General features: G+C 29.0%; 1 protein-coding gene across 1 annotated transcript in view; it reads left to right on the forward strand.

Moving 5' to 3' along the window:
- The window catches only part of LOC148281483 (agrin-like), a 198,568-nt gene that overhangs the window by 100,835 nt on the left and 77,437 nt on the right, over positions 1-20,296 (forward strand). Inside the window, exon 3 of the mRNA XM_088226646.1 lies at positions 16,930-17,166. Within this exon, the coding sequence (XP_088082772.1) occupies positions 16,930-17,166 (237 nt within the window). The remainder of the gene's footprint in view (positions 1-16,929; positions 17,167-20,296) is intronic.

Genomic DNA, 20,296 nt, shown 5'->3' on the forward strand with positions numbered 1-20,296 from the left:
ATATTGAGTTTGTCCATATTTTTGTAGACAAGGACTGGATTCTACTCCCTGGGAAGCTGTTTATATTTACATATTACAACAGAGATGAAGAAAATTTAAGAAGTTGAGTCTAGTCCTTGTCTACAAAAATTTGGACAAACTCAAAATATTGTTGATAAATCCACCTGGTTCATGAAGAAGTATAGAAATTGAAAAAATAAGATTTTCAGGCGTTGCCTAGTGTGTAGGTGAAATAATTCAATTAGATGAATCTCACCCTCATAAATAAAGGTTTCAGCTCTTTAACTTCACAAAAATCAACAGATGAAAGAATTGAAGGAATATATATGTTCGAATATTGGCAGAATGGTGAATGTTACACAGTGTGTAAAGTGGCCACTTAAACCTGCCATTGACAGGTCATAAGCCTTGTAGACGCCTAGACTTCTATATTACCTTCTCTTTAATGCTCTTCATATCTGTTGTTATATGTTAAGTTAAAAGCCCAATTAAGTTTTCATAAATTAAAAAAAAAAAAAATCTTTAAATGTGACAAAAAAAACATAAATGAGAAAAAAATTATCTTTGAATAAACAATGTTTTGAATCTTACCCCTATTATACAGGTTTCAGATTTTTCACTTCACGAAAGTTAACACATGGAAGAGTTAAGGAAATGAGGATGTTTAAATATAAGCAAAAAAGTGAATGTTACGCAGTGTGTAAAATGGCCACTTAAACTAGTCAATGATAGGTCATAAGCCCTGTAAATGCCAAGACTTCCATATTTCCTTCTCAAAATGTTTTCACTTTATGTTGCAACAAATTTAGAATAATCGTTAAAGTTTACTTTTTCCATATGGGTGATTAATTATATTATAACTTATCAATAATAAATAAAAATATAAACGAATGCACACACTTAGTCATTCATGTACACATTTATGAACGCATACATATACTCACATGCATACGCCCATCCACATGCATATATAAAACATACACATACATATATAAAACAAACAAATACATATTTTTTGCATAAAAATGTCTGCCTTAAAACAGGTTGTACCTAGTTAGGCAGACTCGACACGATCCAGAGAAATCTATTTCTTAAGTGTGTATGTAGTCGATAAAGTAGTTGTTATTTTTGTAAATAAACTATGATTATTATTATTATTATTATTATTACAAGCGATATATTTATATTAATAGTTTGATGTTCTTTTTGTTCAGTTTCTTGCATTTATGTTTCTTCGTGTAACTGTTGTAATTGGCTTAGGCCGTATATATAAAATAAATAAATAATTAAATATTATAAACCACGCAAGATATTCAGCAAAACTTTAAATAATCAACTCTATGAAAAAAAAAAAAAATTAAATGTAATATGTAAGTTAAAATGTCTACAGAGCGTATTGTAAACTTTACAGTAGAACGTAGTTATGCAGAAAGCAGCCAGTCTACAATTTTGAAAAAATGAGATATTTATGTTATAAGATGCAGTAAGATCAATTCTATGTTCTGCTATAAACAGCCAGCCTGCTTTTATTAAAAAAAACTGTATTAATCAGCTTATGAAAATGGTGTCGATTACAAAAACAGCATTTTCAATTTGCTAAAAACACCCACAGCATTAGAAAAATCTTACCGTTCTTTAAAAATTATTGAAACATAATTAGATTCTTGTTTTTCATACAAAAAAAAACTAATGATTTCATTGTTCATCATTTGTTAAAGTCAAAAACATTCCAACTGTTGTGTAGACTTGATTATTCAGGCCTTTCACAAAAATGCTATTATCAAAGTTTCACTTTTCAATGGCTGGCTGCTTTCTGCATAACTACGTTCAATTAAGTCTCATAATAATAGGATCTTGAATAATTTTTAAAAAAATGTTTTAAAATTCATTTTAGGCGATATTTTCTAATGATTCTTAGCAAATGTACTGTAACATCGGGTGTACCACAAAAATCTCACTTAGAGCCACTTTTTTTTGGACTGTACATAAATGATTTTTATCCTTTTTTCATGATGTCAATTATGTCCTTTATGCTGCTGACTTAAAACTTTTTTGGAATTATCAAAGACTTAAACGATGTTAACATGCTGCAAAAAAATACAGACAAGCTAACTGAATAGTGCGAACTCAATTAACTGTTTTTAAATGTTAAAAAATGCTACCATATCTCCTTTTATCGATCCCGGAAACTCGTTGTGTCAAAATATTTTTATTAATAATGTCGTCACTGAACAAGTCAATTCTATTTAAGACCAAGGTGTTACTTTTTATACTAAGTTAACTTTCTCACATCACTATGGAATTATCTCCAATAAGGCTATGCAAATATTAGGTTTTGTTATACGTATCACTCAGTATATTCAAAATGTTGAAACAATCGTTATTTTGTTTTGTTCTAATAAAAGATCACAGCTAGAGTATGCATCTGCAGTTTGGAGTCCCGTTTATTACTGCAACTCATATTATCTGGAAAGAATACATATAACATTTTAGAGATACATTCAATTTCAATTAGGTCTACCTGTTTTAGAAATAAATAATAAATCCCTGATGACTAATTTAAATTTACCTTTATTGTCAAATAGGAAGACAATAAATGACCTTTTGTTTATTTATAAATTATTAAATAATAAAATAGATTGTCCAGAACTGTTAAATTTAATGAACTTTCGTATTCTACATAGACCAACAAGAATACTTTTTTGTTTTACAGTCATCATCATAGTACTAATTATTCATTGAATTCACTAATAACTTGCATGGTGTTATTATATTTATGTATAAGGGTTTTGGAAACGTAAATAAATAGATAAATTCCGTTTTCTACTAAGTACTATTTTTACACCAATTAACGTAAATACAATATTATTTAGTAGGGGTACCTACTATGAAAACAACCCTCAAATCTCTCAATACTGTACGTCATTTTTCTCAGGTATTTTGTATTAATCAAACGAGAGATCTAATGTACTCGTATTCAACCTATACGTGTTAACTACTCTAAAAAGCAGGGGGTAATTTATAAACATTGGGCATTACTTATAAACCTGGTTTAAAGTTACCTCTAGGCATAGTGGTAAAATAAGGATGGGTATTCCCATACGGATTCTACCACTATACCTAGGCGTAACTTTAACGTAAGGTTCACATAATAACAAGATCGTTAATTAATATCATTCTGCACCCAGGTGGATGAAAAGTTTTCTTTTTAGAAGAGTGTTTTCGACTCGATGATCTTGTGTAAAAATCCTGAATAAGTTAATTGACTCGAGATAATAACGCATCGTAGTTTAATAGTTGACGCGTTTGCTACCGTTCTTTAGATCCTGGATGTAATTCCTGGCATGGTGGGTGGGAAATATTTATTTCAAAGGTTTTTTGAACTGCAATATTTCATTATTCTCAGACCGATAATTCTGAAGCCGAATACGGGTCACCTTGCCTTCATGTTACTGGTTATCAAACTAACCCGCATTTGGTTTACTAGTACAGTGCCCTTAACACCACTAGGTAAAGAAAAGGGGGGATGATGATGGTTAAAATTACTGAACCAAAAATAAATTGTACTCAATATTCTAATAAATAATACTTGAATCGGGCTGTGGTCCGTGGCTAGTGTTGCGGGTTCGCGATTCAGAAGTCCAAGCTTCGAACCACAATCTGCCCTAACTAGATTGCCATTTTCTATGAGTGAAATTGTAGTAAAATGTTGTTTTCATGTAGATCGGAATATTTTGTTTGAATGATTTTCCAGTTCAACAACCCATTATATATTGTTTTATATTTTCAGTTGAAAAACGACACCGTTTATTCCGAACAATGCGCCCGGTGTTCTAGAAAACATTTCTCCAAGCCAAACAGACAAAGTCACATTAAGTATCCATTAATTTTGATTCGAAGTCATTATTTTCCCTTTAAGTAAAAATATACGGAACGAACGAGCTTGACGTAGATCGGTTCGTTGTTTTTGAATAATTCTCCCATTTAATTTTATAACATATATCCCTCATTCTTCACCAATAGAGATCTATCCAATTTCAATACACGCACGTTCCACTTCTTCATAATAGAAAATTGACAAGTCTCATTATTTTCCCCGCTCTTTGGTAACGAAAAATACCGCTTTCAACAGTGGCTCCGCGGTAAAATATTACATCCTCGTATATAAAGTCTTCACGTAAATTAAATAAAAATCTTATTGGCGATGTTCCATGATTTTACATTCATAATTAAATTGAAATATCATTTTAAAAGCTCTCAATAAAATCAAAGAGGTTGCTAATAACTAAACCCAAATGAAGTATTTACAAATGAAAAAAACACTAACATATATATTAAAATGATGTTATCAACGTGTAGTTAGAAAACGTGGATCATGTTATTTATTTCTTTAATATTTTTTATTTAAAGGGTACAGTATATAAAGGATAGTTTTCAATTTTTACGCGTTTGAAACTAATAATGGCATCTGACGGCAGTTTACATTATAAACATTTTTGTTTTTAAAAAATGAAATTAATGCTATAATTTTTAAGATTTTTAGTAAAGTGTGGACTGTTGTTTTTTTCTTAAATAAAAAGGCTTTTGTAAGTTATTAATTCATGATGTTTTATCATAACGTAACCCAATACATTAAACTATTAACTTTATTAGAATGATAATAAATATAACATGAAATAGTGTCTTATTTTGTGGTAGCCAATAAGAAGTATTGAAATCAAGAAACATCAAACTGAAAAGAGAAATCGCAGAAAGAAACCCCAGTTGCGTTGCGCGCTTATTTTTTGACAGCTGATTTGATCCGAACATAGACGCAACTTCAGGGTGCTCAATACAAGAAATATAATCATAAATAATTGTCATAATATATGTATCATAAGGGTAAAGAGGTACATGTCACTATTAGCTAATTGTGCAGGGGAGTCATTTAAAGTTTCTTACTGCTGAAACATGCAATTTCGGGTGCTTCCTTAAAATAAACTTACAATGCGTACCTTAAGAATAAAATTTGTGGAGCGGTACAAGTGATATTGTGTTTCTTCTCATTTTTGTTACTTTTATGTTGTAAAAAGCAGTTTTTTCACAAGTTTAGTCTCCTTTTTTTACCTAATAGTATCTAATAATTATATGACCTAAACCAATTTTATTATTGAATATTAAATTGAATACATTTTTCGGAATTTTTATCTCTTCACGCAACCTTTCCTAGACCTTTTAAAGTAGGATTGCATACATAAGTCATTTTCTCAATTTCAGTGACTTCTTTACCTACCTCTTTACCTACATGCTATATGATATATGAGTATATATAATAAGTGTAAGTCCCTCTTTAAGCACAAGAGCTTCTCTCTTTATTGGAAAGGAACATATTAAAATAAAATAAAAATAAAAATAAATTGTTATAAAGGTACTAGCATGTAATATATGTAAACAAAAAAGTTCTTAATAAAAACTCCAGCAACGAATGAATGTGAGTTGAATAGTAGGAATATAGAGATAATTTAGTTATAATAATAAAACTATTGAGTATTTTTATTATTATAATTAAAATGCAGTTCCACCAAGAAATGTCAGTAGAAAAACTCAATAGATAATTTAGTATTGATAAAAACCATTATTTATTTTTTTTTAATTTTTTTTTATTTAATTTTACAATACGCCCAAGGGGCATTTACAAAAAATATACAGTTAAGTACAAACATAGTGCGTAAAAATTTAAAAGATAAACAATACATTTAGAAACAATAAGAAGCATACTGCCATGCAAAATAAAAAGTGAAACTTTACATAGTAAAAAGAAAAAAATAATTTTTAAGGATATAATAAAAGTAATTGAATTAAAAAGCAAATTGTAAGTAACTTGTAAAGAATTCAAACAAAAAAAATAAATACATTTTCATATACTTATAAGTATAAAAATAAATATACAGGTAACTACAAACAAAGAAAGTAATAATTTTATAAATACACAACACATTAAAAGAAATAAAAAAAGATTTTATATACATGTAGAAACAATAAAAAGCAAACTGCAATGCAAAATAAAAAGCGAAACTTTGCATTAAAAAAAAAAAAAAGATTAAAAAATATGAATATAAGAACAATGTTAAAATTAAAAAACAAATTGTAAATAACTTGTTAAGAATTCTAAATATATATATACACACATATATACACATATATACGTATAAAAAAAATGTTATTAACAAATTAATCTTAAAAACAAATAATGAAAATTAGTTAACAGTAAGTATATGTGTGAAAATAATATAATATACGGTACACAAAAATATTTGATAAATTAATATCAGAAAGAGATAAGATAATAATAATACACATCAAAAACAGAGAAAGAATTGTATGAAAAAGAAAGTTTTATTACGACATTAATAATTTGCTTCAAACAGTGCATTTAAGAACGTTTTAAAATTAATAATTGTCGTATTAAAAATGTCTATTTCACAAGTAAATTTGTTGGCTAAGGAATGTAAACGCGGAATCGGAGAGTGTCGTGCATAGTTAGTACCCACGTATGTACTCGTAGTTGCAAACAACTCCGTACTTCTAGTGACTCGATTAGGTATTTTGAAGTTAATGAGATTCAGGAGTTCACAACAATCGAGCTCCGAATTTAAAATTTTAAATAAATAAAATTATATGTTATATAAAACGGTATAGACTAATTACATTAAGCATGTTCCTTCATATATTATAAGTATATTTTAATGTCCAAGAGATTTAAAACCTTGAAAACCATTTTTATTTTTTATAAATAACTAATAAGAATACAATATTACAACTGTACACATTTTTTAACATTAATCAAATACAAATATTTACATTAACGTTTCCCATAACGTAAAAGAAATAAACAATATCTTAAGGCCTTATATCCTTACCTCCACATTATATCTTAAGACTTTGTTTATTGAAATTCATAATTTATATTCTGTACCCTTCTTTTTATATTTGTCGATTTGCGGGCTTATTGTCAAATGGCAATTTTCTTTATTGAATTGAGCATGAAGGACAAACAAAACACGGCATAATAAAAAAAAACATTGGTTTACCGGTTTCTAGAAGTACTATTTGTTTCAAAACAAACATGGATATAGAAAAGTCGGTAAGCGGTTATATAAAATTATTTACTAGCATCTAATAAAATGTTTAAATAAAAAATTAATTCTTTAAATATTAAAAAAAATCTTTATCATTAAACAATCCAGTTGAAAAATAATGTTAATGATTTAATCCGATGTCGGTGGTAAATTACTATTCGGAATTGAAACCACATTTATATTTATACGATCTTCATCATAATTCCCTTTCTGCACATCATGGTGCATAGGGCACTGCATTAGTACACCAATCGTAGAGTATGTCGATCATTTTTGTTGCATAAAGGTAAGAAGATCAGTCTTTCACTTCAGGTGCCAGTCGAGGGACTATGAAATATTCTAGTGTTAAAATCCATTTTTAAACAAATATTTTAGGTCAATCACGTCAGAAGCAGAACTCTAGACCTCTTGCGTGGTAGACAAAGGCACTGACCACTACACTTCTCTCATTTCACTACAGGGAAACCCATTCATAATTTGTTTTTACTTTCTCATTTGTAGGATCAGCCTTATAATATGTATAAAATATCGTGTTTTCTTCCTAAAAAGTATACCCAACATTAATTTGAAATTACCGAAAGTTTGGAAATACGACGTATTTATATTGTTATCTTGAAAAAATAAATGCTCCATTCTTCAACTGCCTTCTAAAGGACGAACAGAATAAAGAAAGTTAATATATCTGAGAAATGCTTTGTAGATTATGATAAGAGTAGATGAAAGATGGTTTGTGCCTGAAGAAGACTGCTTTGCATATTATTTGATTTGTTCAGTATATTTTATGTGATTATCTTACGTAGCGTTATCTGCTTATAAGTTCCTTTTGTTAAGATCTTACTTAAATTTGTACAATGAAGAGATATTTCAATTTCTGAGTGTAAATTGTTTTTTTTAAAGCACTTCTCAAATCATAGAAAACCATTCAATATTTTACTTACGCATAGTATTTTTAGATGGCGGATGAGTTATTGAACATGGTATATCGAATAAAAAATTAAACTAGATAATTTGATTTTATTTCATTCTCTTATACAAACAAAACATACTGTTGAGTTTATACAATGATTTCAATAGGTCGTTAGAAAAAAAAATACAAAATGCGTCTTGATAACATACTATAAGGATAATTTTTATTGAAAAAAAAGTGCATGTTTGGACACGGTATTGTTTGCAATCTCTTTTAACTCTGCACCTAATGTATGCATTTTTGGTTGATATTATGTACACTACGGTGATGGTAAAGGTGCAAATGTACTTTAGGATTTCAATGTTGGTGTAGTAAGTGTCCTGACGAAGAAACGAGTGTGTCTCGAAACAGGTAGACATAAAAAGTCGGTGAATTCATAACAACTCTTAAAATTATTTTTTTAGAATTCCGGCACTAATCAACAGATGTCTGATTTGGTATTTTTTTTAGCTGAATCTAACTCAGATACTCTTCAATTGGAGCACCAGTGCTGTGCCCTTTGTAACACTGAGTGCCGGTAGGAAAAGGCTTAAGATTAAAAATATATTGAAACTTTAATTACATTTTAATATTAGTTTTTCTGGTCGTTTTCAATTGGGCTCAGATTTTATCTCCATCTGTAAAATGTACGCGTTTCAATTTTAAATTCACAAGAACAAAGGGTTAATATCTAATTTTAAACTTTATATGCTTTCAAGACATATTAATTTTCAACTACCCTTAACAAAACAGCGAGAGATGATTTTTCTGTAAAAATAACAACTCCTCTCAGATATGATTACCCGCGGGAACAGTTCATATTTGTACAAGTAAAAAGGTCTCAAACTTTTGAATGGCTCTTGTTTGAGTGCATTCAGGTAGTGACCACGCGACCTGCTGTACCTTAAGTAAGGGTCCTCGTACCTTTTTGGTGGGATAATCTGGTTTTCCGGATGACCAGCGTCCCCTCCGATCCAATCTTGAGCTGGCTCAAACCAGACTTTATTTTCCGACTCCGTGATCACAAAATTGCCAAACGATATGATATTCATTAAGACAAGACCTTTAGCTTGTTGTTCAGTTTTATTTTGTCAATATTACAATAATAGTAAGGCACTCTCTTTTCATGAAAATAACATTTCTTACAATGTTTTTTCGAAATTTTTACAACGGTCAGTCTCGCAGTAAATTGGCTAACGCGTTTACCTACTATGCGAGAGATCTCGGGTTTGATTGAACACATTTGACGTTTCTTTTTTTTCTAGAATATTTTATAGTCCCTGTACGGGCATTCGAAACATTAAAAAGATCATCTTGCCTTCAAATAACAAAAAAGTATCAAGATACGCTGCGGTTTCGGTCTACCAACGCAGTGCTATAAAGGAATATAATAATATGACAAATACTGACCGCTTTATTTAACTACAAATATTATAATTTAGTTAATCATTTTAATGGCACATATTATAAACACGCTTGTTTATATCGACGTGGTTTGATGAAAAAATCACGAAATCGGTATAAATTTTTTTTATCGTTCGATATTTGTACTGCCTCTTAAAAGTTATTTTCATCAGATATTTTAAAACACTTAGGAGTATTTACCAATCTTCCGAGCCTTGCATTTCTTCAAAAGAAATAAAAAAAAGCCTGTCAGTAGACGGAAAAGAGAGGATATGAAAGAAAGTTATAAAAAATACACCGCAACATCCGGACAAATTAAGGAAAAATCTTTCTTGGGTTTTTTTCGCAAATGGTCGTCTTACCAATTGCGCCACGGCGCCGGCGCCAGTCTTTCATGGTACTGTTCCATCAGCGATTCCGTTTTTGTTCTTTTTTTGTCCCGATAAACTATTCAATAATAGTTTGTCTTCGGGTGCTCAGACATTAGTTTTAATTAATAAATAAATAAAAAGAGTACACACACAATACTGTATACCTATAAAATAATAAATATAAAAAAATGTTTTAAGAAATATATATTTTTTTAAAGTAAGAAAATAGAGTAAAATAATACAATTAAAATTAAAGAATAGTAATTTACTTGAATAAATTATATTTATAAGAAAAAAAAATAAACACATACATAAATAGTGTGTGCGCATAAATGTAATCAAAACAAGATACAAAATAATTAAACAAAGTAAATCGAGAATTTTAATTCATATCTACAGAAAAAAAAAATAAAAAGAAAATTAAAATTACCTATTAAAATTAAGAAATAAAAAATGTAAATAAAGTAAGAAAGAAATAAAAGAAAAGGTTAACTTAGGTGTAAGGTTTTCTTAGGAAAATAACAAAAATGTAGTCAATGAGAGATTAAAAAAAAAACAAAAATGTTTAACATAAATAATAAATCAATATAGGAACGTTCTGTCTACTTACCACTTACGTAATAAAAACATAATTTTATTTTTAGATGATGAAGATTTTGTATCTTAAGTGAAAACCAAGTGAAAACAAAGAAAGTTTATGGGAAGCAGTAAAATGAGTGCGCTACAGATTTTATTGTACTTTGTGATTTCATTTTATTTTCCCGAACCTTCCGAGGGCTGCTATGTTTTCCCGAATGGTAAGTTTCTATTGCCTCAATTTGATGTTTTGTATAAAATAATTTCAAGTAAAAGGATTTCTTAAAATATTAAATTGTTTCAATGCATACAATCAATAAAAATTACAGTCAGTTATGCTCTTTCACTATAGTTATTAATCTCTGAAAAATTTGTATAAAATTTGCTTTTCATTAGGTGAGTTAAAATTATCTCAGTACCAATAGTCATAATATTTTATTTTATTTGGAAAATCAACAGTTTTACATACACATTTAAAGAAAACAAACAGATATTGTGTATAAACTCAGAACTAATAACAGATTTTCACAAAGTTAGTAAAGAAAATATATTACATATCAAATAAATACATATAAGTTTATACATATAAAAATGTTATTTTCATGTACTCGTAAATATTTTTCAATAATCAAATATATTTTTTAATACAACCCATATTGTTGAGTAAACCCATTTAACCTTAAAACAATTAGTTTATGATAGTTTATCTATAAACAGGTTATGCATTTGTAGTATTAATTATTTTAAAATTATTTTTTTAGTAAAAAATCTTCGTTAAAACTATATAAATTATATTATATATACTATATAAATTATTTGAATTATACAAATTATATAATATATAAACTAAAGCAGTGTTCCAGTAAAATAATAAAACCGTGTAACAATAATAACAAAGTTTTAATTTTATATTAATTTATTATGAAGTGTTACGAAGTAAATGCAGAAAAAAATGATTTTATAATATTTCCTATCCGCACAATTAATGGCATTACTATTCTCAAACATATTTTATGTGCCTTTCAAAGCGAAAATGTCAATTTCATGCTATTGTTTGAAATTTAAATTAAAGAAATATTAGGGGCATAATATGCCAGTGCCATTTATTTATTTATTATATATACGGCCTAAGCCAATTACAACAGTTACATGAAGAAACATAAATGCAAGAAATTGAACAAAAAGAACATAAAAGTATTTAGCAAAGACAAACAAGGGCAAAACAATAATTCATAAAAACGAAAGACCTAAGACTTAGAGCTAAACCATGTTAACCCAATTTCATCCCACACTGTTTAGTCGCGAAGAGATCTACAAAAAGCCGGAAGATCTATCCCAAAGAGTTCCAAGTGGTGTGATGAATTGACTAATCTACACATTCTGGACATTGAGGCATAAAAACTAGTTGCTCTTAGAATATTTTATAAATAGCAGATTTTGACTTCTGGTGACACGGTGGGGAACATGAAAAAAAAAATGATTGCAACAGAGATGGGACATCATTTAAAGCATTAAGTATTTTGAAAATGCATATAAGGTCCATCACAGTTCCACGTCTCTCCAATGAAGACAGATTAAGAGATTGCTCTATTTCAAAATAGGAATAATTACACCTTTGTAATCCGAACAACCATGCCACTTTTCTTAGAAAACGGTGTTGGACAGACTCGATATGGTCAATATGAGTCCCGTAGAATGGAGACAACATAGGAGAAGCGTATTTTAGATGGGGTTGAACTAGTGAGCAATGAAGAGTTTTGATGAAAAAAAAAAAACATTGAAAACTACTATTTCTTTTTTGTAGTGCCTTTGTTTATGCAAATTTACGTTAGTTTATTAATTGTGGGAGTGTGTGAAACTGCTCCCCGGTAAAAATGTTAAAATATTTTTTTTGAGTTAGCCACCATTAATCCGTCCGTCCGACGTTAAATGATTATTTTTACATTTTACATTGCTATGTCTAATCACGTATTTTATAACATTTTGCATCGCGATAGTGATATTTAAAAATGCTCTCAAGTACCGTTCTGATCAATTTGGGTACGCGATATTCGTTACCTATTTTTACCTTGTAGTTTAAGATATCTAGGGAGAACTCCGTTACCTAAGCCCTTTCATGTGGACTGAGATATTCCCTAATACGTTGTCATGCTTCATTAACCACGTGCGTAAATTTGGTTTAAAACCTAATATCATCTTGATGACATTTTCTTCACATCGTTGGATTAAAACCCAACATGTTCCAAACCCCCAATGAGTTAAGATAAACAAAATTTCAATTATTACAATATTACTTCACCTTATCAGACTGTTTTTCTTCACTGCTGGATGCATGCCTCTTCCAAAATTGTCCATGTTTTTTTTTCCTGGGGACTCTGTTTCTACCTACGTCCTACAATTTCTTCGATGTCGTCAGCCATCTCCTCCGTGGTCTTCCTTCTTTTCTTTTGTTTTCACATGGTATTTAATTAAGTATTCTGGGGGTTCACCTACAAACTTCTTGTCTCGCTGTATGACCCACCTACTGGCATTTTTGTCTTCCCACTATTTTTGCAATATTGGTCACCTTTGTACGGCATCTTATCTCTTCAATCCTTATTCAGTCTCTTTCTTTCCATAGACTGGCAAGTGCACTTAATTTTGTGGACACTTCTAGCAGTGAGTGACATGGTTTCATGGCCTTATGTTTTCAGTGAAAAGGTGTTTCGGCTTTTCAAAAGCAGCCCCGATTTCAGGAAGTTCCACAGTTTGATTTTATTTTCCTTATTTGATTTTGAGCTCAAGGTTAATGTACTCGTTGACAGCATCAATAGTTTTATTTCCAGTACATATGTTGCAAGGCGTTTTAATGAAAATCTTGGTTTTTTCTTTATTTATTTTAAGACCAATCTTTCTAAAGGCTTACTATAGTTATTTTACCATAGTTTCAAGTTCATTTACCTCTTTATATCACTAAAGCGTCTGCAAAACGGAACTGATTCAAATACTTACCATCTATTTTTATGGCTTCATTATTCCAATTAACTGTCTTCTAAGTCTGATGTAAAAAGTTTTGGAGATATTGTGTAACTCTGTCTGGTACCTTTTTTGATCTTGATTCAATTGATGAATTAATGTTGATTGTTGAAATATTGCAGAATACTTGATTTGAATAAAAATATTATGTTATCAAGATAGATATATAACTCAAAAAATACATAATTTATTGTCTCAGCATTTATTTTGTGGAATAACATTTAACTTTAACCTCACCTTAAAGTTAATTCAAAACGCTTCACGGTTTCACAAATCATTACAAAAGTAGATTACGATTTATTTGTCTGTCTCCAATTGAATTTCAACATTAATTTATTGGAGTTAAGTAAATTCTAGAAGAGACAGGTTTTCACTAAATAACAATATAGAACACTTAAGCACGGGGTTAACCTTAATGTCTTTACAAATAGTAACCACAAATTTCATTCCGTTCTTGTTTTTAACACTAGCACATTTATTGAAAGAGCTTTGGGAGGAAATTCGTAGACAGTATTGAGAGACTAGTTAATGAGGCTTCTACTTTATAAAGGCACGTACTTTTTGTATGGTGTAAACTTATATAGGGTTTTTCTTTATGTTGTGAACAACTAAAGTATGGTATGTTATTAAACTTTGTTAGTTCTAAGGTACAAAGTTCATATCATTGTTGTTGTAGACGTGTAATTGAGTTATTTTCTTTTAGAAAATTTACTTGTATCCCTTCCAAAATAAAGAAAAATAGTTGAAAAGTCTAATTGCCAAAATCAACTCTTTGATAAATGAAATATGGAAACCAAGGTGTATCCAGGGCTTATGATCTTTCACTTTCTGGTTTTGATTGTAAACACGTTGTGTTACATTTAAAATTTCGCCCATGTTGGAGTATTCATATTTCAGAAATTATTTTGAATCTATTGATTTTTGTGAAGTTAAAGAGTTTAAACATTGTCAAATGTCATGTAAACCCCTAAATTTCCGTAGGTGCTTTTTAAGTTTTCCACGTTTCTAACATTTTTGGTATTGTAAGTATAAAATGAAATACACAAAACATATTTAAAAAAATATTTTCAACTACGAGAATTTAATCTACTTTTTACTTGAAAGTATGAAAGAATTAAATAAAAATTGATACTGAAATATAGAGAGGATTATGAATATCACAAAATACAAGATCTCGCTTTATATTCCCTTCTCGAAAATGTTCTCCTTTTCTATTGTAATCTATCGTTTTTTCCATTTACTGATAACAAATTTTCACTCCTGAATATTTCGCAAAACGTTTTCCGAATTTATATTCATTTATCTATCATCTTTGGGTTTAAATAGATCATGAGAAAATTCGAAAACATACATTATTTTTATTTCCTAAATGGGTAATGGGTTTCTTACGTTACGTACGTTGGATCTCTATGTAAAAATTACTTTGGATGTTATGAAAAATATCTTTAGAATATCGTTATTATCCCATCCTAAATTTATTTTTACTTTAATGTGAAGTTGGAAATATGCAAAATACTGTTTTTTCGAGAATATTTTTGCCGCACTGCAGTAGGCACTTTGGTTAACCGACTTCTGTTGAGTGAATCTTAATATTTGGGAATTCAATGGGCTTTGGCACCTCGCGCCAACGAATATTTGTCTTTTTTAATTAGTACAAATAAAGACGCATCAGAAAGAGAAAAAAATCATTTTTAAACTATGCATTTTCAGATGAAGCGTTAAAGGATGTTTTTTAATGTTTGTTAAAATTCAGGTATAATTTTAATTAAAAAAGTGGTATTTTTGGGAGATATTTTTTTTTTATTATGTGTCATGTGTATAACCAAAAACATTTCTTAAATATTATTGATATTTAATGAATTAACTTTGTGGTCAAACATTTTACTAAATGTTGTTGAAGATTTGTATATAACCACTTACTGACTTTTCTAAGTCTACCGGTTTCGATACGTACCCGTCTCTTCGTCAGGACACCAATTAAACCAACACGCTGAATTCGCAAATCACCTAATCAATTTAAATCACGACTTTAATAAAAATACAGGACTTACATACAAATAACATAGGATTAAAAGTTAATAATATGGAAATTTTTCACATTGGGAAAGCTTTAAAAAATGATGTTTCTTTGATCAATAATCAAACAATCTTTCAATATACGATGTTTCACTGTAATGGTCACCCTATAAAACTTATAAAGCTCACCCCTTCCTTCCACCCCTTCTACATTTTTTCAACTATTTTTTAAACAACATAGAATACTTTCATAATTTAATAAGTGTATGTTTGTCCTAATCAGTGCATTTGCTTATTAAAATGCATGTCGTGCTGGTTTAATATTTTTGTGAAACAACTATGGTAAAGGTGTGAAGTGGGTTTTGCATGTTGGTTTACATGTTGGTTTAATTAGTGTCTTGACGAAGAGACGGGTACGTCTCGTAACCGGAAACCATGAAAAGTCGGTAAGTGGTTATATACAAATATTTAACGACATTTAGTATTTTTTAATTCAATTGAAATTGGGTATAACTAAATACACATTATTAAAATACGTTAGATTTGTTTACAAAAACAGTGGTATTTTTCAAGCCTAGAAGTTCTGTGCTGTAATTTTCACCACTGTCATTAGACTTCCTGGACTGCCGGTGTGCAAAAAAAAGTATGAAAAAAAAAAAGATGTTTTAATGATCTAATCATCGGATATTCATCGGATGGGTGAAATGTTCACATATTAGGTGTTATTTTCGTTTTGATAACTTTTGTTTTTTACTTCACTTATAAACGAAGGCAAACTAGTATTACATAAATGTTTTTTTTGCGTCTTTTATTATTATTTTTTTTATTTTTTTATTTATAAATTTCATAAAAGGTACATGTTTAAAAAAAATTCCAGACATATCTACTTTTACACATCTAGTAAATGTTATCACTGTGTTATAACTCTTGTGCTTGGAGAGTGACCTACGCTGTTGTAGTTGTTTATTTATAATAGTTTTTTATAATTTTAAATACGAGTACATGAGAAAAAAAACAGGATTTTAAAGAAAAAACACAAAATAATAATACATTCATACGAATTAAAATTTCATGTAGTTTTAAACACGTGTTCAAAAAATCTCTGTAGATTTACTTGAAGTTTATTTTTCGATATATTATTTTTAATAGTTTTCAGTTCATTAGGAATATTTATTTAGAAAAATTATTATGTACATTATGTGAACCGGGTTGTGGTTCCGTGGCAGTATTGTGGACCAATGAACCAAAGGTCCCAGGTTTAAATCCCACTCTACAATAACTCGATTTCCATTTTTCCAGCACAAGTTATTTACGACTTTTAGGAAATAGTGTTTGAACACAAATATTTGAGTAAATAAAAAAACACAAGTTTTTATTTTTTATAAAAATTTTAAAATATATATTTGGGCTGTAATTTTTTATGCACCGAATTTTGGTTTAAATATTAACTTTCTCGCAGTAATTTTTCATCCCTTTGTTGCAGAGATAAACGACCCGTGTCGCGACGTGCGCTGCGAGTTCGGCGCGCGCTGCCAGCCGACCGCGGACGGGCGCAGCGCGGCGTGCGCGTGCCCCGAGGCGTGCCCCAGGTACGGCGACCACGTGGGCAGCAGGCCCGTCTGCGCCTCCGACGGCCAGGACTACCGGGACCACTGCGAGATGAGGAAGGCAGCGTGCGACGCGAAGGCCAACATCACGGTCAAATACGTCGGCAAGTGTGGTGAGTGAAGACAGATGCACTTTGTAATTTTTATTCATTTTATTTACTTATTTATTAATATATTTTTAATATTTATTTATTAATTATTTTATCATTTATGCATTTATTTATTAATTCATTTATTCCTTTATTCATTTATTTATCAATTCATTTATTCATTTATTCATTTATTCATTTATTCATTTATTCATTTATTCATTTATTCATTTATTCATTTATTCATTTATTCATTTATTCATTTATTCATTTATTCATTTATTCATTTATTCATTTATTCATTTATTCATTTATTCATTTATTCATTTATTCATTTATTCATTTATTCATTTATTCATTTATTCATTTATTCATTTATTCATTTATTCATTTATTCATTTATTCATTTATTCATTTATTCATTTATTCATTTATTCATTTATTCATTTATATATTTATTCATTTATTTATTTATTGATCCATTTATTAATTTTTTTATTTATTCATTTATTCATGTATTCATTTATTTATTTATTCGTTATTATTATTTTTTTAAATTTTTAAATTTATTTTTATTTGGGAAAAACGACAGTTTTTACATATATTGTATGAAGAAAATAAGAATGTATACAAACGAAAATTGTAAAAAAAGTCAATGTAAATTTTCCACAGTGGTGTAAGCTATTGATTAAGTACAATATCGGTATCAAAGTAAAAGCTATTTAACCATTGAGAAATATTAGGCACTTAGAAGTTGCAAATAAAATAAAAATACATTGATTTATATACAGTAATAAAAATAAAGTAAATAGAAACACGATAAATTTTAATTCTAAGAATAGGAAAAGAAAAAAATTATATAAAAATAATGTAAAAGGTACAAAATATAATAATGAACATACGAGTACATACATAATTACTGACATCGTATTACTAAACGGGTGTACTGTCTAAAAGGAATCTTATATATTTCATATAAGAGATATGAAAAATATCGTGACCGGAGAGAACAGAATCATAATAATGACATGCTCCAAAGAAAGAGTCGTTTTTCCTTGAGTTAATCCTAGGTACTGGCAAATTAAATGTAGTATGTAGTATGGAGTTATTTTAATAAATTTACGGACAAAGCTTAGTTTGAACATATTTATATTATAAGGATGGAATCCCTCACAAATGATCAAAGTCAGAATAGAGATGGCGCGAGACTGCTTTTTCAGGATGCAGGACCTTCTTTGCAGTAGAGACTTTAATTTAGAACTCCGAATATTGTAAGATGTTCCGTTTTCTGAGTACTTTGAAATGAAATGTGGACACTCACCCAAAACACTTCAAAAAAGATCGAAGCCTTTGAAATGTGGTGCTTCAGGAGGATATTAAGACAAATAAATATATTGTTTACAAATATTAATAAATTAAGGTTGATCATAGATGTAAAGAATTAATCGCGTATAAATATTTATTTATTAATTGAACAGTAAATTTATGTCAATTACAACAAAGTAATTCAATTCAAGATTTTCGTTAACTGTCTGATTGTTCTGAGTAGAGGTACCTGGAAATAGAATTTCATAATTAATAAAAATATAATGGACCTTCTAAAGCAAAACTTCTGTTTTCGGAGGGAGTTCAATGATTTTTAAATTATTTCTATTGTTTAAAGTCTATCAAACTTATGCAAGAAAAAGGGATTTCATTTTTCGTAAAGTATTATCATTACTAGGTTTCTATTTTAGTTTTGAAATTTTAAAATTTTCCACCGAAGCCTTGGAAATATAAAAATCACATATTTGAACGGTGAAACATAACTAATAAGAAGCTAAAAACATGGGTTGAACTGACGTTTATTGTACAAACCGTTAGCTTGCAGGTATTCTACGACATTGTTTGAAATGATAGGGTTAGTTTGTTTGTGTTTCTGAATTTTAAAAGTCGAACCCAGTACAATTTAATTTTAAACATCGCTATCCCGGAAACCGGAAATCAGTTGCGGTTGTAATTTTGATTGCCCATGGTTGCCACAACAACAAAAAAAGAAATAATTTATTCGAAACACGTGGTCACATAAACCTGTGACGTAGCAAAATAGTTTATTTTTTACACATTTTCAAGATATTTCGTCGTATAGTGAAATGTTTTAATTTTTAACACGCTAAGAAAACATTTTTACACTCAAATAAAAATGGTAATAATTGATAAAAATGATAGGTCCTCAACATTCAATACGGAAATTCAATGTTCATTTTTTAAAGTTTTTACAATTAGTAGACATTATTTACAAAATAAATTTTAGTACATAAATTTACGAAGAACAAAAAAATTACGAATTTCTAATGAACAAGTAAATCAAATATTAAAATAATACCAATAATCCTAAATTGCACACTACTCATTATCAAAATAATTTTGTTTTCAAAGGAATAAAAAATTATAATAATCGCCCCAACCAAGTAAATTAATTTTTTTAATTTTTTTAATTTTATAAATTTATTGCATAAAATAAGTATACACATTTAATAACAATGAATCAATATAAAATTAGTAAATAGAAAATAAAAATGTGTTCTCTGTTTAGGATAGTCTCCATCTAACATGGCTCAGCCTGTTCTAAGATGGAGATTTTTTTATCTTTTAAGCATATTCAATTATTATATTAAATTATTTTATAATTCAAAGTATATTTAAATAATTTTTTTGACCTCAAGTAAAACAGTATTCTATTTTAATTGGTATTACTATAATATATCGCCCTCGTGGTTTAGTGGTCAGCGCCATTGCCTGCCATTCAAGAGGTCTCGGGTTCAATTTCCGACTTGGTTGAAGAAAAATATTTTTTTGAAACGGTGTTTTTAACACAATAATATTTTCATAGTTCCTGGACTGGCACGTGAAGCATAAGACTGGTCGTATTTCATGCATGTAAAAAAATGGTCAAGGTACGCTGCGATTGATATACCATTGTAGTGCCCTATGCACTATAAGGTGCGGAAAGGGAATGAAGAAGTATTATTATTTTCTGTTTCTCTCTTTTGTATAATATTATATTTTTATTCTCATGTATATTTAAATGATAATAACTTCAAATTACTTAATAACTACAACAGCGTAAGCCATTCTCCAAGCACAAGAACTAGGATCTTTTTTTGTAATGTTA

This window comes from Micrasema longulum, unplaced genomic scaffold, assembly GCF_059751315.1.
Source record: "Micrasema longulum isolate JH-2025_06_02 unplaced genomic scaffold, ASM5975131v1 h1tg000453l, whole genome shotgun sequence".
Taxonomy (NCBI): Eukaryota; Metazoa; Arthropoda; class Insecta; order Trichoptera; family Brachycentridae; genus Micrasema; species Micrasema longulum.